This window comes from Dama dama, chromosome 8, assembly GCF_033118175.1.
Source record: "Dama dama isolate Ldn47 chromosome 8, ASM3311817v1, whole genome shotgun sequence".
In the NCBI taxonomy this organism is placed as follows: Eukaryota; Metazoa; Chordata; class Mammalia; order Artiodactyla; family Cervidae; genus Dama; species Dama dama.
The window spans coordinates 46,264,051-46,287,699 of NC_083688.1; the positions used below are offsets into that span (position 1 = coordinate 46,264,051).

The 23,649-nt window shown below is 38.3% G+C and overlaps 1 protein-coding gene across 3 annotated transcripts in view; it reads left to right on the forward strand.

The window, feature by feature from the left end:
* The window catches only part of SATB2 (SATB homeobox 2), a 196,638-nt gene that overhangs the window by 92,238 nt on the left and 80,751 nt on the right, over positions 1–23,649 (forward strand). For all 3 annotated transcript variants that reach the window (XM_061149072.1, XM_061149071.1, XM_061149073.1), the window contains exon 6: positions 5,130–5,232. In XM_061149072.1, the coding sequence (XP_061005055.1) occupies positions 5,130–5,232 (103 nt within the window). The remainder of the gene's footprint in view (positions 1–5,129; positions 5,233–23,649) is intronic.

The following is a 23,649-nucleotide window of genomic DNA, read 5'->3' on the forward strand; positions in this document are numbered from 1 at the left end:
ATGCTACTTAGGTTGGTCATAACTTTCCTTCTAAGGAGTAAGTGTCTTTTAACTTCATGGCTGCAGTCACCATCTGCAGTGATTTTGGAGCCCCCCAAAATAAAGTCAGCCACTGTTTCCACTCTTTCCCTGTCTATTTGCTATGAAGTGATGGGACCAGATGCCATGATCTTAGTTTTCTGAATGTTTAGCTTTAAGCCAACTTTTTCACTCTCTTCTTTCACTTTCATCAAGAGGCTCTTTAGTTCTTCTTCACTTTGTGCCGTAAGGGTGGTGTCATCTGCATATCTGAGGTTATTGATATTTCTCCTAGCAATCTTGATTCCAGCTTGTGCTTCATCCAGCCCAGCATTTTTCATGATGTACTCTGCATAGAAGTTAAATAAGCAGGGTGACAACATACAGCCTTGCTTGACATACTTCTTTTCCTATTTGGAACCAGTCTGTTGTTCCATGTCCTGTTCTGACTGTTGCTTCCTGACCTGCCTACAGATTTATCAAGAGGCAGGTCAGGTGGTCTGGTATTCCCGTCTCTTGAAGGATTTTCCACAGTTTGTTGTGACTCACAAAGTCAAAGGCTTTGGCATAGTCAATAAAGCAGAAACATGTTTTTCTGAAACTCTCTTGCTTTTTCGATGATCCAGCGGATGTTGGCAATTTGATCTCTGGCTCCTCTGCTTTTTCTAAAACCAGCTTGAACCAGCAGAGGTTCACGGTTCACTTATTACTGAAACCTGGCTTGGAGAATTTTGAGTATTACTTTGCTAACGTGTGAGATGAGTGCAATTGTGTGGTAGTTTGAGCATTCTTTGGGATTGCCTTTCTTTGGGATTGGAATGAAAACTGACCTTTTCCAGTCCTGGGGCCAGTGCTGAGTTTTCCAAATTTGCTGGCATATTGAGTGCAGCACTTTCACAGCATCATCTTTAGTATTTGAAATAACTCAACTGGAATTCCATCACCTCCACTAGCTTTGTTCGTAGTGATGCTTCCTAAGGCCCACTTGACTTCACATTCCAGGATGTCTGGCTCTAGGTGAGTGATCACACCATCATGATTATATGGGTCATGAAGGTCTTTTTTGTACAGTTCTTCTGTGTATTCTTGCCATCTCTTCTTAATATCTTCTGTCTGTTAGGTCCATACCATTTCTGTCCTTTATTGAGCCCATCTTTGCATGAAATGTTCCCTTGGTATCTCTAATTTTCTTGAAGAGATCACTAATCCTTCCCATTCTGTTGTTTTCCTCTATTTCTTTGCACTGATCACTGAGGATGGCTTTCTTATCTCTCCTTGCTATTCTTTGGAACTCTGCATTCAAATGGGTATATCTTTCCTTTTCTCCTTTGCTTTTCACTTCTCTCCTTTTCACAGCTATTTGTAAGGCCTCCTCAGATAGCCATTTTGCTTTTTTACATTTCTTTTTCTTGGGGATGGTCTTAATCCCTGTCTCCTGTACAGTTTCACAAACCTCTGTCCATAGTTTCTCAGGCACTCTGTCTATCAGATCTAGTCCCTTAAATCTATTTCTCATTCTCACTGTATAATCAAAAGGGATTTGATTTAGGTCATACCTGAATGGTCTAGTGGTTTTCCCTACTTCAATTTAAGTCTGAATTTGGCAATAAGGAGTTCATGATCTGAGCCACAGTCAGCTCCTGGTCTTCTTTTTGCTGACTGTGTAGAGCTTCTCCATCTTTGGCTGCAAAGAATGTAATCAATCTGATTTAAGTGTTGACCATCTGGTGATGTCCATGTGTAGAGTCTTCTCTTGTGTTGTTGGAAGAGGGTGTTTGCTATGACCAGTGCGTTCTCTTGGCAGAACTCTCTCAGCCTTTGCCCTGCTTCATTCCGTACTCCAAGGCCAAAATTGCCTGTTAACTCCAGGTGTCTCTTGACTTCCTACTTTTGCATTCCAGTCCCCTATAATGAAAAGGACATCTTTTTTGGGTGTTAGTTCTAGAAGGTCTTGCAGGTCTTCATAGAACCGTTCAACTTCAGCTTCTTCAGTGTTACTGGTTGGGGCATAGACTTGGATTACCGTGATATTGAATGGTTTGCCTTGGAAACGAGCAGAGATCATTCTGTCGTTTTTGAGATTGCATCCAAGGACTGCATTTCAGACTCTCTTGTTGACTATGATGGCTACTCCATTTCTTCTAAGGGATTCCTGCGCACAGTAGTAGATATAATGGTCATCTGAGTTAAACTCACCCATTCCAGTCCATCTTAGTTTGCTGATTCCTAGAATGTTGATGTTCACTCTTGTCATCTCCTGTTTGACCACTTCCAATTTGCCTTGATTCATGGACCAAACATTCCAGGTTATAAAGAGCAATATTGCTCTTTACAGCATCGGACCTTGCTTCTATCACCAGTCATATCCACAACTGGGTATTGTTTTTGCTTTGGATCCATCCCTTCATTCTTTCTGGAGTTATTTCTCCACTGATCGCCAGTAGCATATTGGGCACCTAACCGACCCAGGGAGTTCATCTTTCAGTGTCCTATCTTTTGCCTTTTCATACTGTTCATGGGGTTCTCAAGGCAAGAATACTGAAGTGGTTTGCCATTCCCTTCTCCAGTGGACCACATTCTGTCAGACGTCTCCACCATGACCCGTCCATCTTGGGTGGCCCCACAGAGCATGGCTTAGTTTCATTGAGTTAGACAAGGCTGTGGTCCTGTGATCAGATTGACTAGTTGTCTGTGATTGTGGTTTCCGTCTGTCTGCCCTCTGCTGCCCTCCCAGTGCCTACCGTCTTAATGGGCTTTCTCTTACCATGAACGTGGTGTATCGCCTCTCAGCCAAATAGACTGACACTAGCCACTAAGACAGGAGTGTTAATGAAGATGCATCTGGAATAATGACAAAGTAGGGAGGCCAGGAAGTGGGAGAAATGTGGATCATTTGGGACCAGACTGATGTGGGTTTGTTTCCTGGTGTTATGGGCCAGGGAGAGTTGAGGGGCAGCTCCAGGCAGGACTTAAAACACTTTCCATTTTAATCAGCTTTCTAGGACACTTGGCAATAGAAGGTTTAGCTCTGACTCCTGCCATAGCTATATATCTTATGCTTTTCCAGAGGGTAAGATTCATGCAAACCACAAAGAAAGATGACAAGTACATCTGTAATTATTCACATACACTAGAGTGGCTGGTGCATCTGTTATTAGACTGCTTTCATGTTAAATTTTTCATTATTATGACATTTCAGTTTGGCATTTTAAAATTTCATCCTTGTCCCTTTTCATCTGTTACATTTTGGTGACTCAGATATCCCACATCAGAGCTGTGTTAGGCACAAGGAAAAAAAAAAAGAGACATAGTCACTGTCCTCAAGGGTCTCACAGACTGGGACAGAGAGGAAAGCTTAGCCCAGAGAAGGAAGGAACTAGCCCAGCTAGCCAAGAGACTTCTCTACTCCTTGTTAATAAGACACAAAGCTAAACCCTGTCTCAGGAAGATTAAGGTTCCACTGATCCTCTAAGGTAGCATGCAAGGCTCGGAAGTTCTGCAATACACTCAGGCTCTTTGCGTTTCCAGGGCTGTGTTCAGAGCCTCAGATTAAAAGAGTTCTCTTTACTATCTCCCCATAGAGAACAGAATTGTCATTTAGAAATCAGCAACTGCAGGCAGGACAGCCATCTGCTGTATAGAAAGAACCAAAGAGATTTCTGTGAATTGAATTAGGAATCCCCACTCCCCTCATCAGTACTGTGTAGTGATTAAAAAAGAGGGAGCCTGTGAGCTCAGAGAGGAAACTGTCTTATATGGGAGTCTATGTAGGACTGTCTACTGGTGTTTGAACTTCCTGGTAAATAAGTTGCCAATGCCTTGATTTATTGTTATCCTTTTTATCTTGACTATTTTGTCAAAATGCCATTAGAAGTTCTACGATTTCCTTCAACTGCTTCATATCTGGGGAAATCTTTTGTAAGAAAGATGAGATTTCAAGGCAGGATATAAAGCCTTACATAGGTCATTTGGATTTCTTGACTTGTTTATGTCCATTTGCTTTTAGACAGAATTTGCAGAAATAAAATCTGTGTGCAAAACATACACACATACTATTACAGTCATTCAGGTATAAGTTAACATCTGCCACGAATGTTGGTCCAAGCATGCCATATTGACTGAAAACGTATCTCTGTATGAAATTTAATTCAAGGTGTGCAGTTATAGGGCTTCCCTGGTGGCTCAGTGGTAAAGAAGCCTCCTGCCAATGCAGGAGACACGGGTTTGATCCCTGGGTCAGGAAGATTCCCTAGAGAAGGAAATGGCAACCCACTCCAGTATTCTTGCCTGGGACATCCCATGGAGAGAGGAATCTGGCGGGCTACAGTCCATGGGGTCACAAAAAGTCAGACACAACTTGGCAACTGAGCACACATGTGCAGTTCGAATTTTTAAGTTTTCAGTGGTGAGTCAGGTTATGTTCCCCTTCTCTTTCCTTTTAACTGAACTTTCAAACAAATCAGTTAAGGGGTTGAGCTGAGGAGAGAAAGGAGTATGAAGAGCAAGAAGGAATCAGGTACTTGAGAACTCAGAAAGTTTGATGCATTTTTGGTTGAAACACAGTACAAGTGTTATGTTTAGTTTCCCCTGCTCTAAAATAGCACTGTTAATTTTTTCATTTGGTGAATTTTCACACAAGTGCTAATCACACGTTTCTATAAATTATATTAATTTAACTTATTTCCCTAAATGTTGTTCTGCAGTGTGTAGCACGGATGTTCTCAGATTCTTGGCTGTGTAAGCTTATTGCAGTTGGAAGCTGAACAGAAATATCTGAAAGGCATTATTTGGATTACAGATGCAGGAACATCTGATCTCACCTTTTGCTGGGGTTCCTAAATCACAATTGTTCTTTGCCTTTGCAGTCAGTCTGCATGTCCTGTCCCCTCTCTTTGACATTGTCCCCCAGTTACTTTTTTGGAGAAAGCACTGTCATCTACAAGTTATAGGGATAGTAAATTTCAGTAATTGTGTTTAATAGTTTAGCTTGTAGGAGAATGACTTCTTCAAACTTAAAAGACAAAGGAGATTGGTGTAGACTATAATGTCCCCTTTCTTGTCCCTAAAAAGGAATACTCATATCAAAAATAACCATTTTTTTTTCTTTGCAGAGTATGATTTCATCCATTGTAAATAGCACATATTATGCCAACGTGTCAGCAACCAAGTGCCAGGAGTTTGGGAGATGGTATAAAAAGTACAAGAAGATTAAAGGTAAATTGGCTTATATTTTTGAAGCTGATTTTCAGTTTTTTAGGTCAAGGAATTGTTGACTCTTGGGAATTTATGCTGATTTAGATATAACTTTCTAATGAAAAATTTATATAATTTTTTCTAAAGGTAGGATTTTTTTTTAAATTGAAGAAATGTTGAGTTACAATATTGTGTTAGTTTCAGGGGTACAGCAAAGTGATTCAGTTTTTTTCCAGATTCTTTTCCATTTTAGGTTATTAGCAAAAAGATATTGAATATAGTTCCCTGGGCTTTACAGTAAATCCTTGCTATTTGTTCTATATATAGTGGTGTCTGTCCGTTAATTCCTTGCTCCTAATTTATCTCCCCTCCCCCTTTGCCAACCATAAGTTTATTTTCTAAGTCTGTGAGTCTGTTTCTGTTTTGTAAATAAGTTCATTTGTATTATTATTATTTTTTTTAGATTCAACAAAAAAATAAATGATACCATAAGTCTGTCTGACTTCACTCAGTATGGTGATCTCTAGGTCCATCCATGTGGCTGCAATTGGCAATGTTTCATTCTTTTGTGGCAGAGTAATAATATTCTGTTGTGTGTAAATATCATATCTTCATGTTCTTCATTGATGGACCCTTCGGTTGCTTCCTTGTCTTGGTTGTTGTAAATAGTGCCGCTGTGAGCACTGGGGTACAAGACAGGATTCTCTTAATATTTTCATTAAGAGATCCAAACTGGCTCCCTTAAAACTAAGAAGGCATTAAAACTAAATTCTTAGCATAATGTATGAAGTTTATAGTTTTCACAAGAGAGGGGTGTGAAGGCTGAAATCTTTAAAAATATTTTGAAGTGGTATGTTTTACAGAGGCATGTCTATTTTAAAAACTCAATCAATAAATCATTTTCATTAATTTATTAATGTAATTTAAAAGCAGTCATTCTAGGTTAAATTAGCACTTATAGTTTAAGTACCAGTTAGCAAACTGAAATGAATGTGTGGTATCAGGAGGTCTTTGATCAGAAGTGGAGTTTTGATATTGTGTTTATTTGGAGACAATTCCAAAATAGTGGTTAAAGCAAAGGGACTCTGTAGTCAGGAGAATTTGTATTCGGATCTTTGTCTTCTGTTTGCTAACTGTGTGAGTTTGAATAAATTATTTAACTCTACCAAGAATCAGTTTCCTCATCTGAAAATTGGAAGTAATAAAAGTAAGTCGCAAAAAAAAAAAAGTAAGTCGCTAACTAGCTACAGGGACTAAATACCTTAATTCTGGCACAAAGTAATCTCTTAATCATTGTTACATTATTTTAGTTGTTTATTAATAATAGTAGTTCTACTAGCAGTAATATATATGGAATTATATCTGGTACTGAATAAACAGTTCTCTTATAATCAGTATGATAAATGACATACTATTTAGGCCATCCAGCCCTTTAAATTAAACATCAGTCATATTATGCCTTTGCAAATTGGTCAGTGTTGGAAAAATTCTATTCTTCCCACCCCAATTCAAAGGCTATCCAATTCAAATGCTACTAGCCCCTGAGGAAATTGGGGGAATTTGGGGGAACAGAACAGATTGGTGTTTGAGGGTCCTTCTAGGCCATATTTTGCATGACTATGATATTATCCGTTGCTCTTTATTTGGGTATTCAGAGTCTTGCTAGTGGTTTACTGCCCCTGTGGAGAGAGTTAAATGACAGTTTATGGTGGACAGGTAAATGTAAAGGAAGAATTTCTTTGTTTTTATTACCCTGCAAGTTTTCTCTAGGGAAACAGTATCAAAGTAATGCCTCTTGGCTGCTTTTGGGAGTTTGTTTACAAGCTTACCTTTTGAAGAAATGAACTTTATTTCCATTGGTGGCACATTTCTGGTTTCAAAGGAATGAGAGCATTTTATGCTAAATATATAATTTGTAAGGAAAGTCAAGAGGTCAAACTACCCAGTAGAAATTAAGTTCACTGAAAATTCCCTTAAGATCCGTTCCTTTTCAACATATTCTAAAATTCTTTAGACTTTCTAGTTTCCAGTTTGGGGACTTGCTTCAGAATGTTACTAATATTAACTCTTGTACAGGATAAGATGAATAACTCCTCATTCTAAGACATGATTGTGTAGTTTGGAAGTGTTTCTTTTCTGTAAGTGTTGTCTCCAAGTTTTTCCTTTAAAATTAGGTTGTTAAAATGTTTGAAGAATATCCTCTTTGGCTAAAAAAGCAAAAGAATCATACTGCTTCAAGGTCATTTGTTAGATCTCATTTACTTGCTATTATAAGAGAAAGGAAGAGAATGTACGTACTCTTTTAATAGTCTGGAGTATAATTCTAAATTCAGAAAGACTGGAAATTTCACTATAGTGTTCTCATAATTGCACTGCAGAATCTGTGTGTGTGCATGTGTGTGTGTGTCTGTGGTATGTGTGTATGTGTGTTCACATACACATTAACACTTATGTCTTCTACTTTTCTCCTTTCGTTCTTAGAGATCCAGTTCTTCAAGCTCAATTTTTTCCTTCGAGATAGTAAATGCACAGTTAATTCTTTAAGTGCCATAAAAGCAGACTGAGGCCTTGATTTCGGGAGGTCAAGGATCCACACCTGAAGAGGCGGCCAGATGCTATGTACACATGCTATTCAAAGAGAGGGCGCTAGTCATTGCTGTTGAAAAGTGTGTGTGTGCATGTGTGTGTCAGTAGGAGGAGAAAAGGGAAGGTTAAGGTATGTGTGAAGTAAACACAAGCTGCCGTAAAACAGTTCAAGTGGTGTTGATTCATCAACCAAGGGAGTGGGAGGAAAAACAAAGAATTCATGACAGGTAGAATGGTGTGCAGAAAGTAAACACTCCAGAGAAGTGCATTTTATTAACCTTCAACCTTCAGAGAAAAGGAAGTGTTGGACCTATACAGGAACATTTCCACTGACAGAAGCTTTATGCTATGAATAGATGTCCCTGTGGGGGTTCCTATCTAGTAGAATCCATTACTCATGAGAAAGCAGTGATTTTGTTTGTGAAATTTCTGTTTGTGTCCATCCATTTTCAAAATGAAAAAACAAACAACAAAAAAACCAAACTTGGAATTTCCAGCCTGGAGATAAAGTAGCCAAACCAGAATTCCACCTGAGACTGCCTCTGCTTAGTCCTAAGCTCGTGGTGTCTGACTCTGTGCGACCCCGCGGACTGCAGCCCGCCAGCCTCTTCTGTCCATGGGCATTCTCCAGGCAAGCACACGAGTGGGGTGCGGTGCCCTCCTCTTCCTCAGAACCCAGAAACCAGTGTTCTCTGTCTTTTCTTGTGTCCCCACCCCTCCCTTGTTCCCATCCCACAGTTACCAGCGTACGTGTATCATTGCTGATGCTCAGTGTAGAAGAAAATCTGAAGTTCCCTTACTGATGGCTCAAACTCAATGCACTCTACATTGTTAAATATGTTTCCTATTATCTTCTAATGTCTGTTTTAATAAAACAGTGGGAACTAAATGGTTGCTTCTTAATCAAAACCATGATTTCCTAAACATAAGCTATGTGATTCTGTTACAAATTGCCACATATATATCTTGTAGGTCAAAATTTTTTTCTCTTCTCATAGAAGTAAATAAACAGTAAAATAATTACATACTTTGAAAGATCAAAGTAAATATGACTAAAACCTGGCAAAAATAAAAGTCTACTGAAAGGATTTGAAAAAAAAAAGATCAGATTGCAAATTCTATAGTTAATGCTTAAATAAATATGAGAAAAATGAATAATCAATAATTTGATATCATTAAAAACAGATGTGAAGACTATATACAAATAGAATTGTCTAAATTTTGAAGTAAACATTTTAATGTGCATTTTTTGAATTTGTTGTTATTATAGCTAAACGTTTACACTTACTCTTTAAAACGTCCTAAGTTGGTTTGGCTTAGCATGTTAACTTTATTTTCCCCAGTGATCATAGCAAAGCACATTCTGTTTACCTTTTTCCTTTAATTTCAAAGACAATCATAGTTGACACAGACGTATTTGAGTTAACATTAGTGTTAATTTAGGATAGATGGGGAGACAGTTTGTATACTATGGTTTTAAAGATCAGAACTGTGAACCTACTTCCCAGGAGTTTTTGATATTGAAGAAAATGAAGTGGGTGAATGGCATAGTTGCTTGCTTTAGATGGCATTTTTTTTATTGCTGTTCATCTCATACTGTAATTGCTTCTGGCCCAGCTTCTACAATGTAGAACTCATATAAACTCCCAGGTTTAAGGGGAAAAAAAGGTATACTTTGTGGAAAAGCAAAGCAAAACAAAAAGCGCAATATTAACAATTGTTTATGTAGGAATTTTAGTGTTGGACACAAGGTTAATCCACAGGGACCTAGAAGCAGTCATGCTGTTAATTATTTTCAAGAATTCTAGGGGTTATATGAGATTTACCTATGAATTTTTCTTTCTTATGTGCTACACATTTTATTAAAACACCTAATTTTTTTTAACCTAAATCATCTTATGTATTAAATCTATTTAGACATAAACTTGCCCCATCATTTTTATGAAGGTAAGTGGCAATTATGTGCAATACTATTAGAAATTATGTTATTCTGGCAATCTGCTTTCACAGGGGAGCTTATAAGAGTAAGAAAGTATGTTAACAAAGAACGGATGGTATATTTTAAATGTTCCCTAATTAAAAACTAATAAGTTAAAAGAAAATAACTTTATATTTAAAATGTTTTCCATCTGGCACCAAAAGCAAAGTGAACTATCATTTTTGGTCAGGTCAATCTCAAGTATTTAATATGTCACAAGAATTAAGGGGTCATTGAAAGTTTACACAAATCTAGTGGATCTCACAAAATTGTTTGTGTCATAAAATAATACCACTAGAATGAGCAGACCTAACCAAACCCCATACTTTGGCTAGAAAGCAAAATTATCCCCATCACTTTCCTTTTCTCAATCATTGCTCAAGAACCTCTGATTGCTAGTTGTCTTAATTTTATTTGTTTATTTGAGCTTATTTTGCAAAATATTAAAAAGCTGGGAGAAATGAGGATTTTTAAAAACCAGTGTTACTTCCTCAAGCCTGGTTTATTCTAGTAATCAGTATTTTATCTGACCCTGTCTGATCTAGTCTTGCAAGATCAAACGTCCAGGCCAGCAAGCAGACAGTAAACAAAGCCCGTGAAGGGTTTCAGTAAACACAAAGATTAGATGTTGAATGAAAATTAAACTCCTTGAACTAGTCCTCTGTACTAAAGTGGTTAAGTGGGTTGTGATTAAAAGAAATAAGTAATTATGATCATTATAGCTGAAATGATATAATGTTACCACATTTAAAGCACCTCTTGTACCCAAAAATGATTGTGTCATTTACAAAGTGGCGCCTCGAAGTTGAATAGAGAAATGAGTGTCCTCTGACCTGGTTCCACAAGGCGGTCCTTGCTTAGCCATGGTGGTCAGGACAATGCCTTTAATCAACTGCCGGGACTTCTCCCTCTGCTGTTGTTTAGCTCTGATGAGGTCAAAGTAACTTAACTTTTGTCTACCTAATGCTTCTGAGTCATGAAAGAAATTTGCTTTCAGTTTTGAATCTAAATTAAGGTGTTTGGCAAGGAAGTTTGTCTGCCTGCTGCCTATAGTGTACCTTGCGTAAAATAATGACAACATCAAATCCTTGAATTTTATATGAATATTAGATTCATTGAATAGAAGCACCACTTCTGCAAACAAGCACTTGCCATCTTACTAGTTTTCCTACATTTGAAAGAGCCTTGTGCGTTTACAGTGGTGATCACTGATGTGCATTCACTGGTCACCTTACCCTCGCTGACCTTCAGATTAGGAGCTTGTTGGTAGTATCGCTAAGTGGAACAGTGGCACATGGGAAATGCCATGGAACCTCACCTCCGATGTGGACTCATTTCTTAATTGGATTTTAAGAAGCTTATTCTAGCTGTACTGGTAGCTGTTTCTTTAGCCTGGACGTATTTATTCATAAATGTTTAAAGAACGAAAACAATCATTTGTCAACAATGTGGTTTGTAGATGAAACCAACTTGCTATCTTCTCATACTTATACAGCTTAAAAGCCATTTGGGTAGTAGCCACCAGTGGTGGCTCAGATGATAAAGAATCCTCCTTCAGTCTGGGAGACCTGGGTTTGATCCCTGGTTTGGGAAGATCTCGTGGAGGAGCGCATGGCAACCCACTCCAGTGTTCTTGCCTGGAGAATTCTATGGACAGGGGAGCTCATGAGGTTGCAAAGAGTTGGACTTGACTGAGTGACTAAGCACAGCACAGCAGAAGCCATTTAAAAACATGTGTTAAAACAGAATGGAAGGAGGAAAAGGACCTACTTTTCTAACCTCTTCATTTTTCCACCTATGAATCTATCCATTGCAGTTTGAAAGAATTATAAGACATGGTTCCTGGTTTTAAAAAGCCTATATTCTCTATGAAATAATTAATAATATAACATCTTTTATTATCATTCAGAAAGAAGTCGTCTACCTGGCAGGATTTTAAGTAGGGATCATTATATAGTCCTCTGCAAGAAAGTTACAGTCACAATTAGATGATTAATTTTGATTAAATGTTTAGTGAATGTCTCTACTATAGCCCATATTCAATGCTAGAAGCAGAGAGACATTCAGAAACACGTAAGATATGGTTCCTACCTCTAGTTGTGTTGCCTCATCCTAGCGGGGAGGAGACCCTGTAAGTGTATCTGGCAGATATATAGCAGTGATATAAACTAGTGCAGTGGTAACACAGAAGAAGGTCCATAAATTACACCTGCTGGGTGTCAGGTTTGGTTGGGGGTGAGGGATAATTAAAAAAGAAGTAGCACATGAGTTAAACCTTAGGACAAACAGAGCTTTTCTCCGAGAGGACAAGGAGAAGGAAGAACCTTTCAGGAAGCTGCAGTTCATCAGTGTAGGTGCAGAGGTGCGCAAGAGCATCGTGTGTTTAGGAAATTACGGGTGGTTGTCCAGTGTGTCTAGAATGGCAGGGCATTTATCATGATCCTGTGAATATAACATGCCCAGAATGGCTAAGGTTTTTGATTGGTGAAAAGGATAAGATAGAGCATGGCTGGATGAGGGACTGACGGTGGCACCAGACGTTGGTGAAAGAGCAGAAATGTTTGGGGCTTGGCTGTGAGAAGCTTTTGTGTTACCGTGATGCAAAATAAAGTTGGAAAGCTAGTGAACACATCTTAGGGCACTCTGAAAGCCCAGTTGAGACATTCTGAGAATCACTGAAAGTTTTTCAGCAATGAAGTGAAATAATGGTAATGATAATGACAGTTAAAAGAAGTCTTCTAGAAGCCATCTGAAACCAGGGTATGGATGTGAGTGTGTCTGGCAGGAGGGGAGGCAAATGAGAGGAAGGGGCTGGCGTGCACACTCTGGAGAATCCAGGCAAGCTAGAATCTACTGCAGTAACACACGGAAGTAAAGATGTGAGGGAGGTAGGGCTGTGGCTTTGGTGGCAGGAATGGGAAAGAGAGAGGTGACTGATTCACTATGTGAGTGGGAAGAGAAAGGAAAATCAAAGTAGAGTCCAAGGTTTTGAGCTTAAGTGACTCGGATGGTTTTGACAGAAACGTGGTGCTATAAACTGAGAGGAAGTTGCTGGTGCTTCAGAGAGTTGGGGAACTAGTGAGAAATACCAACTGGGCTGTAAAGGTGCAGAGCCAGCTTACCAAAAGACAGGCTAGAGAATGGATTCTGTAGCCAGTTTTTTGGATATAATAGTTAAAATGATACCAAAGGAGGATTCTCTGAAGGAGAGAGTTAGAACAAGCAGGGATTGGAAGCTTTGAGGCATAAAATGGCCAGGGGTTAGAAGACATGATTAGAGAGAAAGTGAGGCTTCATGGAAGTCAAGGGAAGATGGGTTACCAGTGGAGAAATGTTATCAAGGGGGACAGGGGCAAGAGGAGAAGAGGAGATTGGAAGCCCTTGTTGTTGTTTAGTCACTTAGTTGTGTCCAACTCTTTTGTGACCCCCGTGGACTGTAGCCCTCCAGGCTCCTCTGTCCATGGGATTCTGCAGGCAAGAGTACTGGAGTGGGCTGCCATTTTCTTCTCCAGGAGATCTTTTCAACACAGGGATCCAACTTACGTCTCTTGCATCTCCTGCATTGGCAGGTAGATTCTTTACCATTGAGCTACCTAGGAAGCCCCTGGAAGCTCTTAGCTTTGTCAAAAAAGGGACCATGATGACATTGGAGGGAGCTATTTCCTTGTCACGTGAAAACAAAGAGAAGTTATATACATCAGAGATGGAAGGTTATAAGGAAGTGAGGGCACAGATAGCGACTGAGTGATGAAAGGATGTAAGAGCAGCTAACTGCATCATCAGGCCTGAGGGCAGCACATAACTTCCACCCCCACCCTGATACTCAGGAGAAAGAGGATGGAGCCAAAGGAGGCCATTGTGTCCTGATTATCTAGCAGTGAGGGAGAGAATGGTTGGGTTGGGGGCTAGGTGGGGAGCTCTGAAATAGGCTCTGGACCAAATATGTTTGGGAAACGGAGAGAAACAAGGAGTTGAATTGGGATGATGTGGTTAAAGGTTGTGGTTCTGGTCTCTTTAGTTCTCAGCTTTTCCTTTCACAAACTTTAGATTTTTCATAGTTTCAGATTTCCATTTGTCTTGCCAGCAAACAAAAGCTAAAACAAAGATAGATCTGATGGTGCCTGATGAAGATACCACAGAGTTGTGAAATGAGAGCTATTGTATGCCGACTAGCAAATGTCCAGATTTAAAATCTGTTATGAGTGTGGTGACATCCTCTTATTTTGGGGAAACCAGTAGGTTGAAGTCAGAATTCTCTTGGTCTCTTGATTGATTAAATGAAAATTAATATTTGTGTTTCCTCAGATGATTTACAGAGTTAAAACAGAAAAGCACTTAGGTTTGCAAGGTGCTCGAAGCTCTCAAATACAGAATGCTAGGACCACCAACTGTCTATGGTAGATAGTTGTTTAACTCACTGTTTGACTGGTTCTTACCCTGTGCAAGAATTTGAGATTATCTGACCTTGAACTTCTGAAATCCCATAAGAGTGGACATAAATCTAGAATCATCTGGAGTACAAGTCAGGCTATGAGTTCTAACATTTATCCTTTCAAGCTGTCACCCTCTAAGTTCCATGTTACTAGGAGTTTCAATCCTTGAATAGTCTCCCTATTAGACCAAAAATTCCTTGAAAGAACATCTGTAGGACTCATCCATTTTGTTACCTTCTCCAAGCCCTGTGAACATAGGACTTTGAATATTGTAGATATTAATAGAATTTAATATAGATGAATTTATTTGAACATACACACTTAGAACAGTTTTATTTTTGCACATGTTATATTGTGACTAATCTTATTTGCTATTGGATGTCTCAATTGAGAGAAAAAAGGAAGTTTTTGCTTATTTAATTCATATAATAAATATCCTTAGCAAATTAGTTATCAGTTAAAATCATTCTCTTTTTCTGTTAATTACTTTCTGAGCTAAAGATTTAACAACTGTTAATTAATTCCACTGAAAGAGACAGTAACACCTTTATTAAATAAAAATTAGAGACCATTTATATAGCCTAAGAGAAACATCCCTTGGAGGTATTTCCAGCTAGTTTATTGAGTAGTTTACTAAAAATAACAGCCCCAAACATTTGAGTCTTATGAAATCAAAGAGAATGGCCAGTGGAAAAGAATGAATTATGGGTTGATAGTTTCTTTGACTAACATTTCCTTAATAGGTTAAAGTAAAGAATTAATCCACATAGAATACTCCTGAACAATACTGTTGAGTTTCTAAAATGTGATTTTTTTTTTATCATGTGTCAATTTACCCCTGAAATTGTGGTTTCAGATTTAAACAAAGAGGAGAATCAAGATATCATTAGATATAGGTAACTTTAATCTATTCAGAAAGCTGTAGGAATATTTGAAATGACCAGTGTTATCAAACTGTGATAAAGCATTATTTGACACCAAGAGGGACAAGAGTGTTCTGATACAGCAAAGGTGGACAGTGCTCACTTTTTCCATGGATCATAATGGGTCCTATGTGACCTTTTATTGTCAAAACACAAAGGTGTTCAGATTCAAGTTGCTTTATGGTAGATATATATTTTTTGTGGATCTTAGTATGATGGAAAAAGGAAGTTGATAATAAGGGGAAAATATACCTAAGAAAACCAATCATTTGGGGTATTATCACAATGCCGGCTGGTACACTTTGCTTATGGGCTGGAAGCATTTTCCTTCCAAGCCTTGTTTTATTAGGAGTTAACAAGTTGGCTCTGAATATCTTGCTCTAGGCAGAGACTTTGCAAGCGAATTCTCAATCCAGAGACAGATTCTCTTTAACAAATTTAGAGGGAAAAAAAAAATCTTTAGGTTTCATAGTCCTAAAAGACTTAGCTTTTTTTTTTTTTTTTTTTTGCCCTTCAGCCCTTTCAGACTCCTAATATTTTCTTTAATTATATTTAGTGAACTCTTCTGGTTATAGTTTTGTTTTTAATTTCCAGTGGTGTGGGATTTATATCAGGTATATATGGAATATTGGCTTTAGCTCTTGAAATTGTGTCTATGTTTGTGTAAAAAAAAGCAGTTTTTATATAACAAATTGACTTTGGACCTACAGTTATTGACTAAGACAGAAAAAATCAGAAGTATTTTCAGCGATTGGGCATGTTCAGTATTGGCAGACATGATGCTGTTCTGGTTCGTCAGGAAAATTAGTGTTATGTTTACATTTTAAAAAATTAACTCAGTGAAAGACTTTGGGTGGACAGTAGGGCTTTTTAATGTTGATGTGTAGCCCAGTTCAGAGAGAGGAGTCTAAATAAATATTAGGTTGAATCAGATCTAATTGCCATTTACATAGGTTAAAATGGTATGCCACCAATTTCATATAGTAGTTCATTCATGTGAATTTATTGTGATTTCCTGAGATTCTCAAGTTATCACCGTGTTATATGAGTGTGCATACCCCATTTTATTTTTTGTTTCAAATGAATACTTCATATTTACAGAGCTTAAAAAGAGTGCTTGCGAAAGCTCTCAGTTAGGTGATTCATGTGTCATCAGTCAGGAGGGAATCCATGCTGATGGCACTCATTTGGGGATAAAGCTTTTTGGCAGCAACAAAAGTAAAAGAATGGGAAGATTCATGAAAATAAATATAGTAAGTGCAAATTTATATTACAGATGACTAGAATGAATTGCTAATAACAACAAAATAGGGATTAAAGGAGCTATGTTTTATCATCAAATAGAAATGCATCTTACATCGTAGGCAGTTGCTACAGGTCCGTCTCTGTACCAAGCTGTTAAACTGTCTGAGGCAAATCTATAGATGGAGCTCTTTCAAGCTAGTATTATTCTGCACAGTATCTGTAGGGGCTGTCGTCATAACTGGCACATGTGGTGTTTGTCGCTAAGTCATGTCTGACTCTTTGTGACACGCCAGACCTCCCTGTCCCTCACCAGCTCCTAGAGTTCCCCCAAGTTCGTGTCCATTGAATTGGTGATGCTTTCCAACATCTTATCCTCTGCTACCCTCTTCTTCTTTTGTCTTCAGTCTTTTCCAGCATCAGGGTCTTTTCCAGTGAGTTGGCTGTTCATATCAGGTGGTCAAAGTATTGAAGCTTCAGCTTCAGCATCAGTCCCTTCAAGGAATATTCAGAGTTGATTTCCTTTAGGATTGACTGGTTTGATCTCCTTGCTGTCCAAGGGACTCTCAAGGACCTGATACATGTAGCTGATTAATAAATAAGTACAAAGTAGTTGATAAATTCTCTCCTATGAATTAAAACAATTAAAAAGCAAATGTGGATCACCCTATTTTAGTGATTAGCTCATGCAGTTGGGAAAAATCAGTAATTTCCTCACTGCTCAGAGCTGACTGGTTCTGCAGTCTGTCGCATCAGGCAGGTTTGCAGGGTACAGGGTGTAGGCTGCAGGGAGAGCCCCTGCCCCTCAGATGAGTCAGCCCCTCATCATGTCGCCTCTGCAAGTGTGGACCACATGCACACCTGCACACACGTGTACAAGCAGAAAGTGGGACATGTCTCTTGGAAAGTTGGTAAGTCCTGACTCAGACCCGAAAATGAATAACAGCCACATGCCCCAAGTTGGGCAGTTTAGCATAAGCAGTGGGACAAAGGCTTTAAGGTCCTAAAGACATAGGTTTGAATTCTGTTACTTGCTTTAATAAGTTTATGACATTGTTGTTTTCCTTTTTTTTTTAACCCTGAGCTTCAACTTTGTCAATAAAGTGGCATAATAATATCTATGCAATACAGTTTTTATGTGGAAATTAAATGATAGTGATGTGTTAAGGGTTAGCTCAGAACCTCAACTACTATATAAATGGTAGAAGGCTTGAAGTTATCTGCAATACACTAAGAATAAAAATATTTTTATCTGAAGGAAATATAACAAGAGTACTTGTGAAGCATTTAGTCCCTGAGAACTCCACTTTGGGTTGTGCAGAAAAAGAGAAAAAAACAAACAAACATTAGTTTTTACTGGCCCTGTGATTTGTTTATTATGCTTATAAGACCAAAGCCAGTAGCCCTAATCATTTTAATTTTTCCTAAATATTTGTCTACATTTGGACTACTATTTGACCTTGAACAAGTTATCTAACTTCTCTGGTATTAGACAGGATCATTATCCTTAAAATTAGGATCCAAGGTTTGGGGGTTAGGGTTGAGGATGCAAGGATCTTGGGGTGGAGGTTTGGAAATCCACAGCAGTGGTACGCGCAAGATTATCTTTTCCCTGTGCTCAAGATGTGAGTACCCATTCCAAACTATTGATTTGATTGGCAACTTTTGTGCCAAGAGTGCCACATGGTCAGCCTTTCCTTACCTTGTAGAATTGCTTCCAGAGTACTTTCTGAGGCTGAAGGAGGCACAGAGAAATGAATTATTCTTCACTCCCCCCACCCACATTTTTATTTGGCTGTGTTCTTCTATCCAGGGTTTCCAGGATTTGTTCTGGTGAATACTTAAGAGTGTTAGCTTATTATGGAATCCATTAGCACTCATTCTTGCTAATCTGTTTACATTTGCATAAGCATCTTAATGGTTTAAGGAAAAATCCATAGGCCAGAAATTCCAGAAATTTCTCAGTGCAAAGCCTTTTACCCAATTCATTGCTTTCTACTCATTATAACTATGGACAAAACCCTAGGGCTTCTTTCTCAAAGGCAATTTTGTTAAGGTTTGCATTGAAACACTTGGTTCATGTTTCTGGAAAAAATTATCAGTCTTTTAAGCAGTGTTGACAGATAAACTTGCAAGAGCAATACTACAATTGCTGTTATTACCAGTGTATAAACTACTAAACTACTATTATTCTTGTTGCATTGGGGAGTTTCACAAAAAGAGAGATCTTGAATTAAGTCTTAATTTTTGCCAAGGAGTCGAAAAACAGAAGCAAATATTGCAAGGGAGTTGCTTTGAAAATCCTAGCAACAATACTGTTTATTATGCTATTAGATGAATAACCTGGAAGGTTGCTTTAAAACCAGTTTACAGGTAATCTTTCTCATTTTGCAGGTCATCCCCAAATCCCCCAGCTAGTTAGAACTTAGGCTTTAAAAATCCCAGTTTGCTCTTCTTTGCACCTATCCTGTGCCACCTCGCTTTGATTAGCAGATTACTCTATGTATATGGCTTCACCTTTTGCTCATCAGTCCTCCTCAGAAAGTATACTTTGGGGCATAAAGTCACTTGAGTATATTTGGAGTACTGAAATTTTTCTGGGTTTACTTTTTATAGCATCTATAGCAGATAGAAGTATGAAAACAATGAAATCTAACAGAGAAGCAATAGGAAAAAAAAGCTATTGAAGAAAAAAAAAGCTCCCGTGTGTGTCTGTGTGTTTCTTTGCGTGCATGCTCTTGCTTGGTCGTGTCGTGTCAGCTTCTTTGCCACCCTTTGGACTGTAGCCTGCCAGGGTTCTCCATCCCTGGGGTTTTTCACGCAAGAATACTGGAGTGGGTTGCCGTTTCCTCCTCCAGGGGGTCTTCCCGAGCCAGGGATCAAACCCACCCTTCCCGCGTCTCCTGTGCTGCAGGTGAGCTTGTTACTGCTGAGTCGTCCAGGGAGCCCCTCTGCTTCTTTAGTTCTCTCTGTGTGTGAGACAATCAGGATTTACTGTATCGTACGGGGAACTGTATTCAACGTCATGTAATTTACTATAGTGGAAAATAATTGGAAAAATAATATAGATATATACACATGTATGTGTAAGTCAATCACTTTGTTGTATGCTTGAAACCAGCACAACATTGTAAATCAACTGTTGTTCAGTTGGGGCTTCCCTGGTGGCTCAGATGGTAAAGACAGTGCCTGCAATGCTGGAGAGCCGGGTTCGATCCCTGGGTTGGGAAGATGCCCTGAAGAAGGAAATGGCATCCCACTCCAGTGTTCTTGTCTGGAAAATCCCATGGACAGAGAAGCCTGGTGGGCTCCAGTCCATGGGGTCACAAAGACTCAGACATGACTGAGTGACTATCACTTTCATTCTTCAATTAAAAAAAAATTACTGTAGGACCCTTTTCTTCTTTTTTATGGTTAATGTAAATGTAGCTTGTATATATTTAAGGCATGTTTTATTCCTTAAGTTTTCTTTCTATTTTTTATTTATAGTAATTTTTGAAGCATAAAGCTGTATTTATATACTATTCCTATAAATTTAATTTCCAGAGTTGTGAGGTTGTCACTTTTATTTCCCATCTATTTTGCTGTCTCCTAATTTGAAAGTCAAGATATGAACTATTAAGCCTCATTTGGAAAAGCTAAATCTAACACATTCCTGCATATGCTTTGAAGCATATGATTCTAAATTGACAATGAATTCTTTTAAGCTGTAGGGATTTGTTTTAAAAAGCAATATGATGTAACATGTCATTGTTACTTAAACCAAAGGAAAGGTTGCAATTCTTCAGGTGACCCTTGGGAAACAGGAGACACTGGTCAGAATGTCCTAATCAGGTCAGAATGGTCAGAATTTCCTAATTTTGAAATGGCAAAGCTAATCTGTTAATCATAATTATATAGACATTTTCTGAAATGTACAGTAACATTTAAACAAAGATCTTTCATGTAGATACTGATCATCTAAAATTTACCCTTACAATTCTAAGATAATGATATTTTCCCTACAGCAAAACTAAAATCCAGAAAAATCTCCAACTTGCTCAAAAGGAGGTCTCAGAGCTAGTAAGAATTAGAATGTAGATTTGAGTGCAGTTTTCTAATATCAGGTCCAATCAATGCTTCTTCAGTATAATATGATCACCAACAAAAACTAAAGATACATCATAGAGAAGAAAATTCAAAATGTTTAGATACATTTATAATACAGTGAGGGCTTTTCTGGTAGTTCAGACTGTAAAGAATCTGCCTACGATGCAGGAGACCTGGATTTCATCCCAGGATCGAGAAGATCCTCTGGAGAAGGGAATGGTTACCCACTTCAGTATTCTTGTCTGGAGAATTCCATGGACAGAGGAGCCTGGCGGGCTATAGTTCACAGGGTCGCAAAGAGTCAGACACGATTAATACTTACCACTTAACTAACTTTAATAATATAGTGAAAGTTCAGTAAGATTGAATCCTTAATGTCATTAGGGTTTAGAGAAAAAAAAAAAAAAAGAAATATGACAGTTATAAATATCTGGTATAATCTCAAAAGACAACAACATAAAAGCCCAGACAATACAGAATAGGATTCTCAAATTTCAGAATACATAAAAATCACCTGGCAGCTGCATCTTGTATACTCTCAAAAGACAATAAGTAAAAGCAAAAGTGATACAGGCATTGATTCTCAAACTTTACATAAGAATTGGAAATTTGGCATACATTAAAAACTCAAAGAGATTCTGAGTTTGTATTTCTAACAGTCTTCCACGAAATATAAATTTTGATGTTTCATAGGACTGTATTTTTAATGTCTTTGACACAGACCTGAAATGTTCAGTGTACATCCATCTGTGTATGTCAGCATGCACACACAGACAGAGAGACACACGGACAAGGTGGACAGTGATAGTAATGATAAACACTGCATAGTACCAGATACTGTTCCAAGTGTTGACATATATTAACTCATTTAACCTGCACAAGGATCCATCAAGGTAGGCATAATTTTTAACCCACATTAAATGTACTAAGGCACAGGGAAGTTAAGTAACCTACCCATGGTCACATATCTACCAAATGGGCAAGCTGAGATTCAAACCCTGGCAGTCTGGCTTAGAAATCTCTGCTGTTAACTTTTATGCTGTACATCTTTCCCAATAGCTGAAAACATATTTACCCAAAACTGCAATAAAGAAATTATAATAAAAATTAAGTGCCAGATAGGAATATGACAAATTTACATATAGACATATTTTTTGAGCATTGACAATGTTTCTGCAACATTTTAAAATATATATGTATATGTCAGGGATTTGTGATTCTTAAATACTTGACTTCCTGGATATACTGTGAAACTACATGAAATAAAATGAGATCTTTTTTGAACCAAATACCTTTTCATTGTAATACAGATAAATCCCTGGGGAGGAGTGCAAGTTTCTTGACTGTGAACAACCTGTCATAGCCAGCAGTCTTAGGCATTGAATAGCTAATATTAATAGGGTGCTCTTGGTTAGAACGTCTACTTGGAGTTGTGTACAACCCCAGATGCTCAAAGGATGGTTAGATAGTTGTTCCCAGTCTTTGTCATTTTCACTCAGTCCCAGAAAGTTCAAAGGAATTATCAAGATCCCCCAGGAACTGTGAGTTTCTCAGAAACTTGAGCAGACTCCAGATCTGAACTACCCACTTGCAAGTCCCCAGGACTGGGACCCTTCTCCAGAGGTTAAAATAGCTACAGAAAGCTGCTCTGCTACTAAACATAGACGCGTTTCAGCCCCGCTTGCCACATGCTGGGGACTTGTACTTGAAGCTGGGGACATCATTCCTTCCCAGGCACTTCCCATTCCACAAATTATGTTTAGGGACTTTGGCAGTGGTAGAATCAAAATTCATTGTGAATTAAATTGCAGCTCTGATGTAAAACTCTGGAAGCAGTTGTATTTTTAATGTCTCTTTAATAAGTAAGCATTTTGGCTTTATTGAGGATGTGTTCTGTTGTGAATGTGAGCATTGCCTTTGTCATGAGAGGCAGCACTCCATTTTATTCTTCATGTTTTTTAGGATTTCTGATCCATGGCTAGGTATTGGAGAGATAAGATGAGCCCTTAGAACCAGGACTTACCTTTGGTCTTGGCTTAATTTAAGACAGGCTTAACCTGATATTTTCTATCAGAGTGGAAAAGCAAAATGCAAAATCAGGCACTGCTGTTAAGTCTACATTTTAGTCACTATGATTATTTTCAAATAATTTAAAAAGAAAGAAAAGGGGAAGAAGAGAGGGAAGGAGGGAGAGAGGAAGGAAAGGAAGGAAAGAAGAAAGGAAGGTCAGAAAGAAGAGAGAAAAGAAGTAATGAATGTTTAAGCTCACTTTTCAGGTTGAGTCTGGTACATTGTGATGCTCCTCTGACTTTTTTTTTTCCCCAAGTATTTGTATTTCACCTACTGTGACATAAGAAGCTAAAATATTATTCTGATAGTATTTGTGTAAGAGTGGCAGCAGAAGAAAATGTTTTTCAGATTTGACAAAATCTCTGCTTGATCATTTGATTTTTCAGGCATTTTTAAAGTTGGGATGATGATTTTGTTTTTCTTTATTATTTGAAGTAAAGAATTTGCCTTTTTATTGATAGAGCTGTCAAGGCCCGGGAAATGTTGATGAAGCCTCATTCTTTGACCGAACTTAAGACAAGCTCTTGAACCTTTTCCTAGGCTCATCTGTGCACTTCCTTGTAAAATCCAGTTTTACGAGAAGCCTGCTAAGTCAGTTTAACCAGAACCTGCTTGATATCTGATCAGCCTCGATATCTCATTCTTATCGGGTTCCTCGTCCTGTAACATCCCCTAGGTGATGTCTGATCACCCTGGCCTGTCTTCAGCAAAGAATCCTGTTAGGTCAGTTTAGCCAGAATCCCTCTTACTCATGGTGTTTCCTTTTGGTTATTTTCCACCTCTGACCCCCAGTCTGTTCCTTGGCTGTAAATTCCCACTTTCTCATGCAGTTTTTGGAGTTGGGCCCAGTCTCTTTCCCCGACTGTAATATCCCATTGCAGTGGTCCCTATACCTGTTGTGATGCTCTTGGATAAGGTCTGCCTTAACATCTCTAACAACATAGGGGGTATCTTTATTCTCATAAGTAAAATTTTAACACTGGTAACCTGTGTATGGGCAGGACCTAGTTTTCAGAAATGTTTTGTTTGGCTTTTCTTGTATTTTGAAAATGGAGTTATTTGCCAGTACCTAAATTTAGGAGCTATCCTGCAAAAATCCAGATTAAAAAAAAAATTA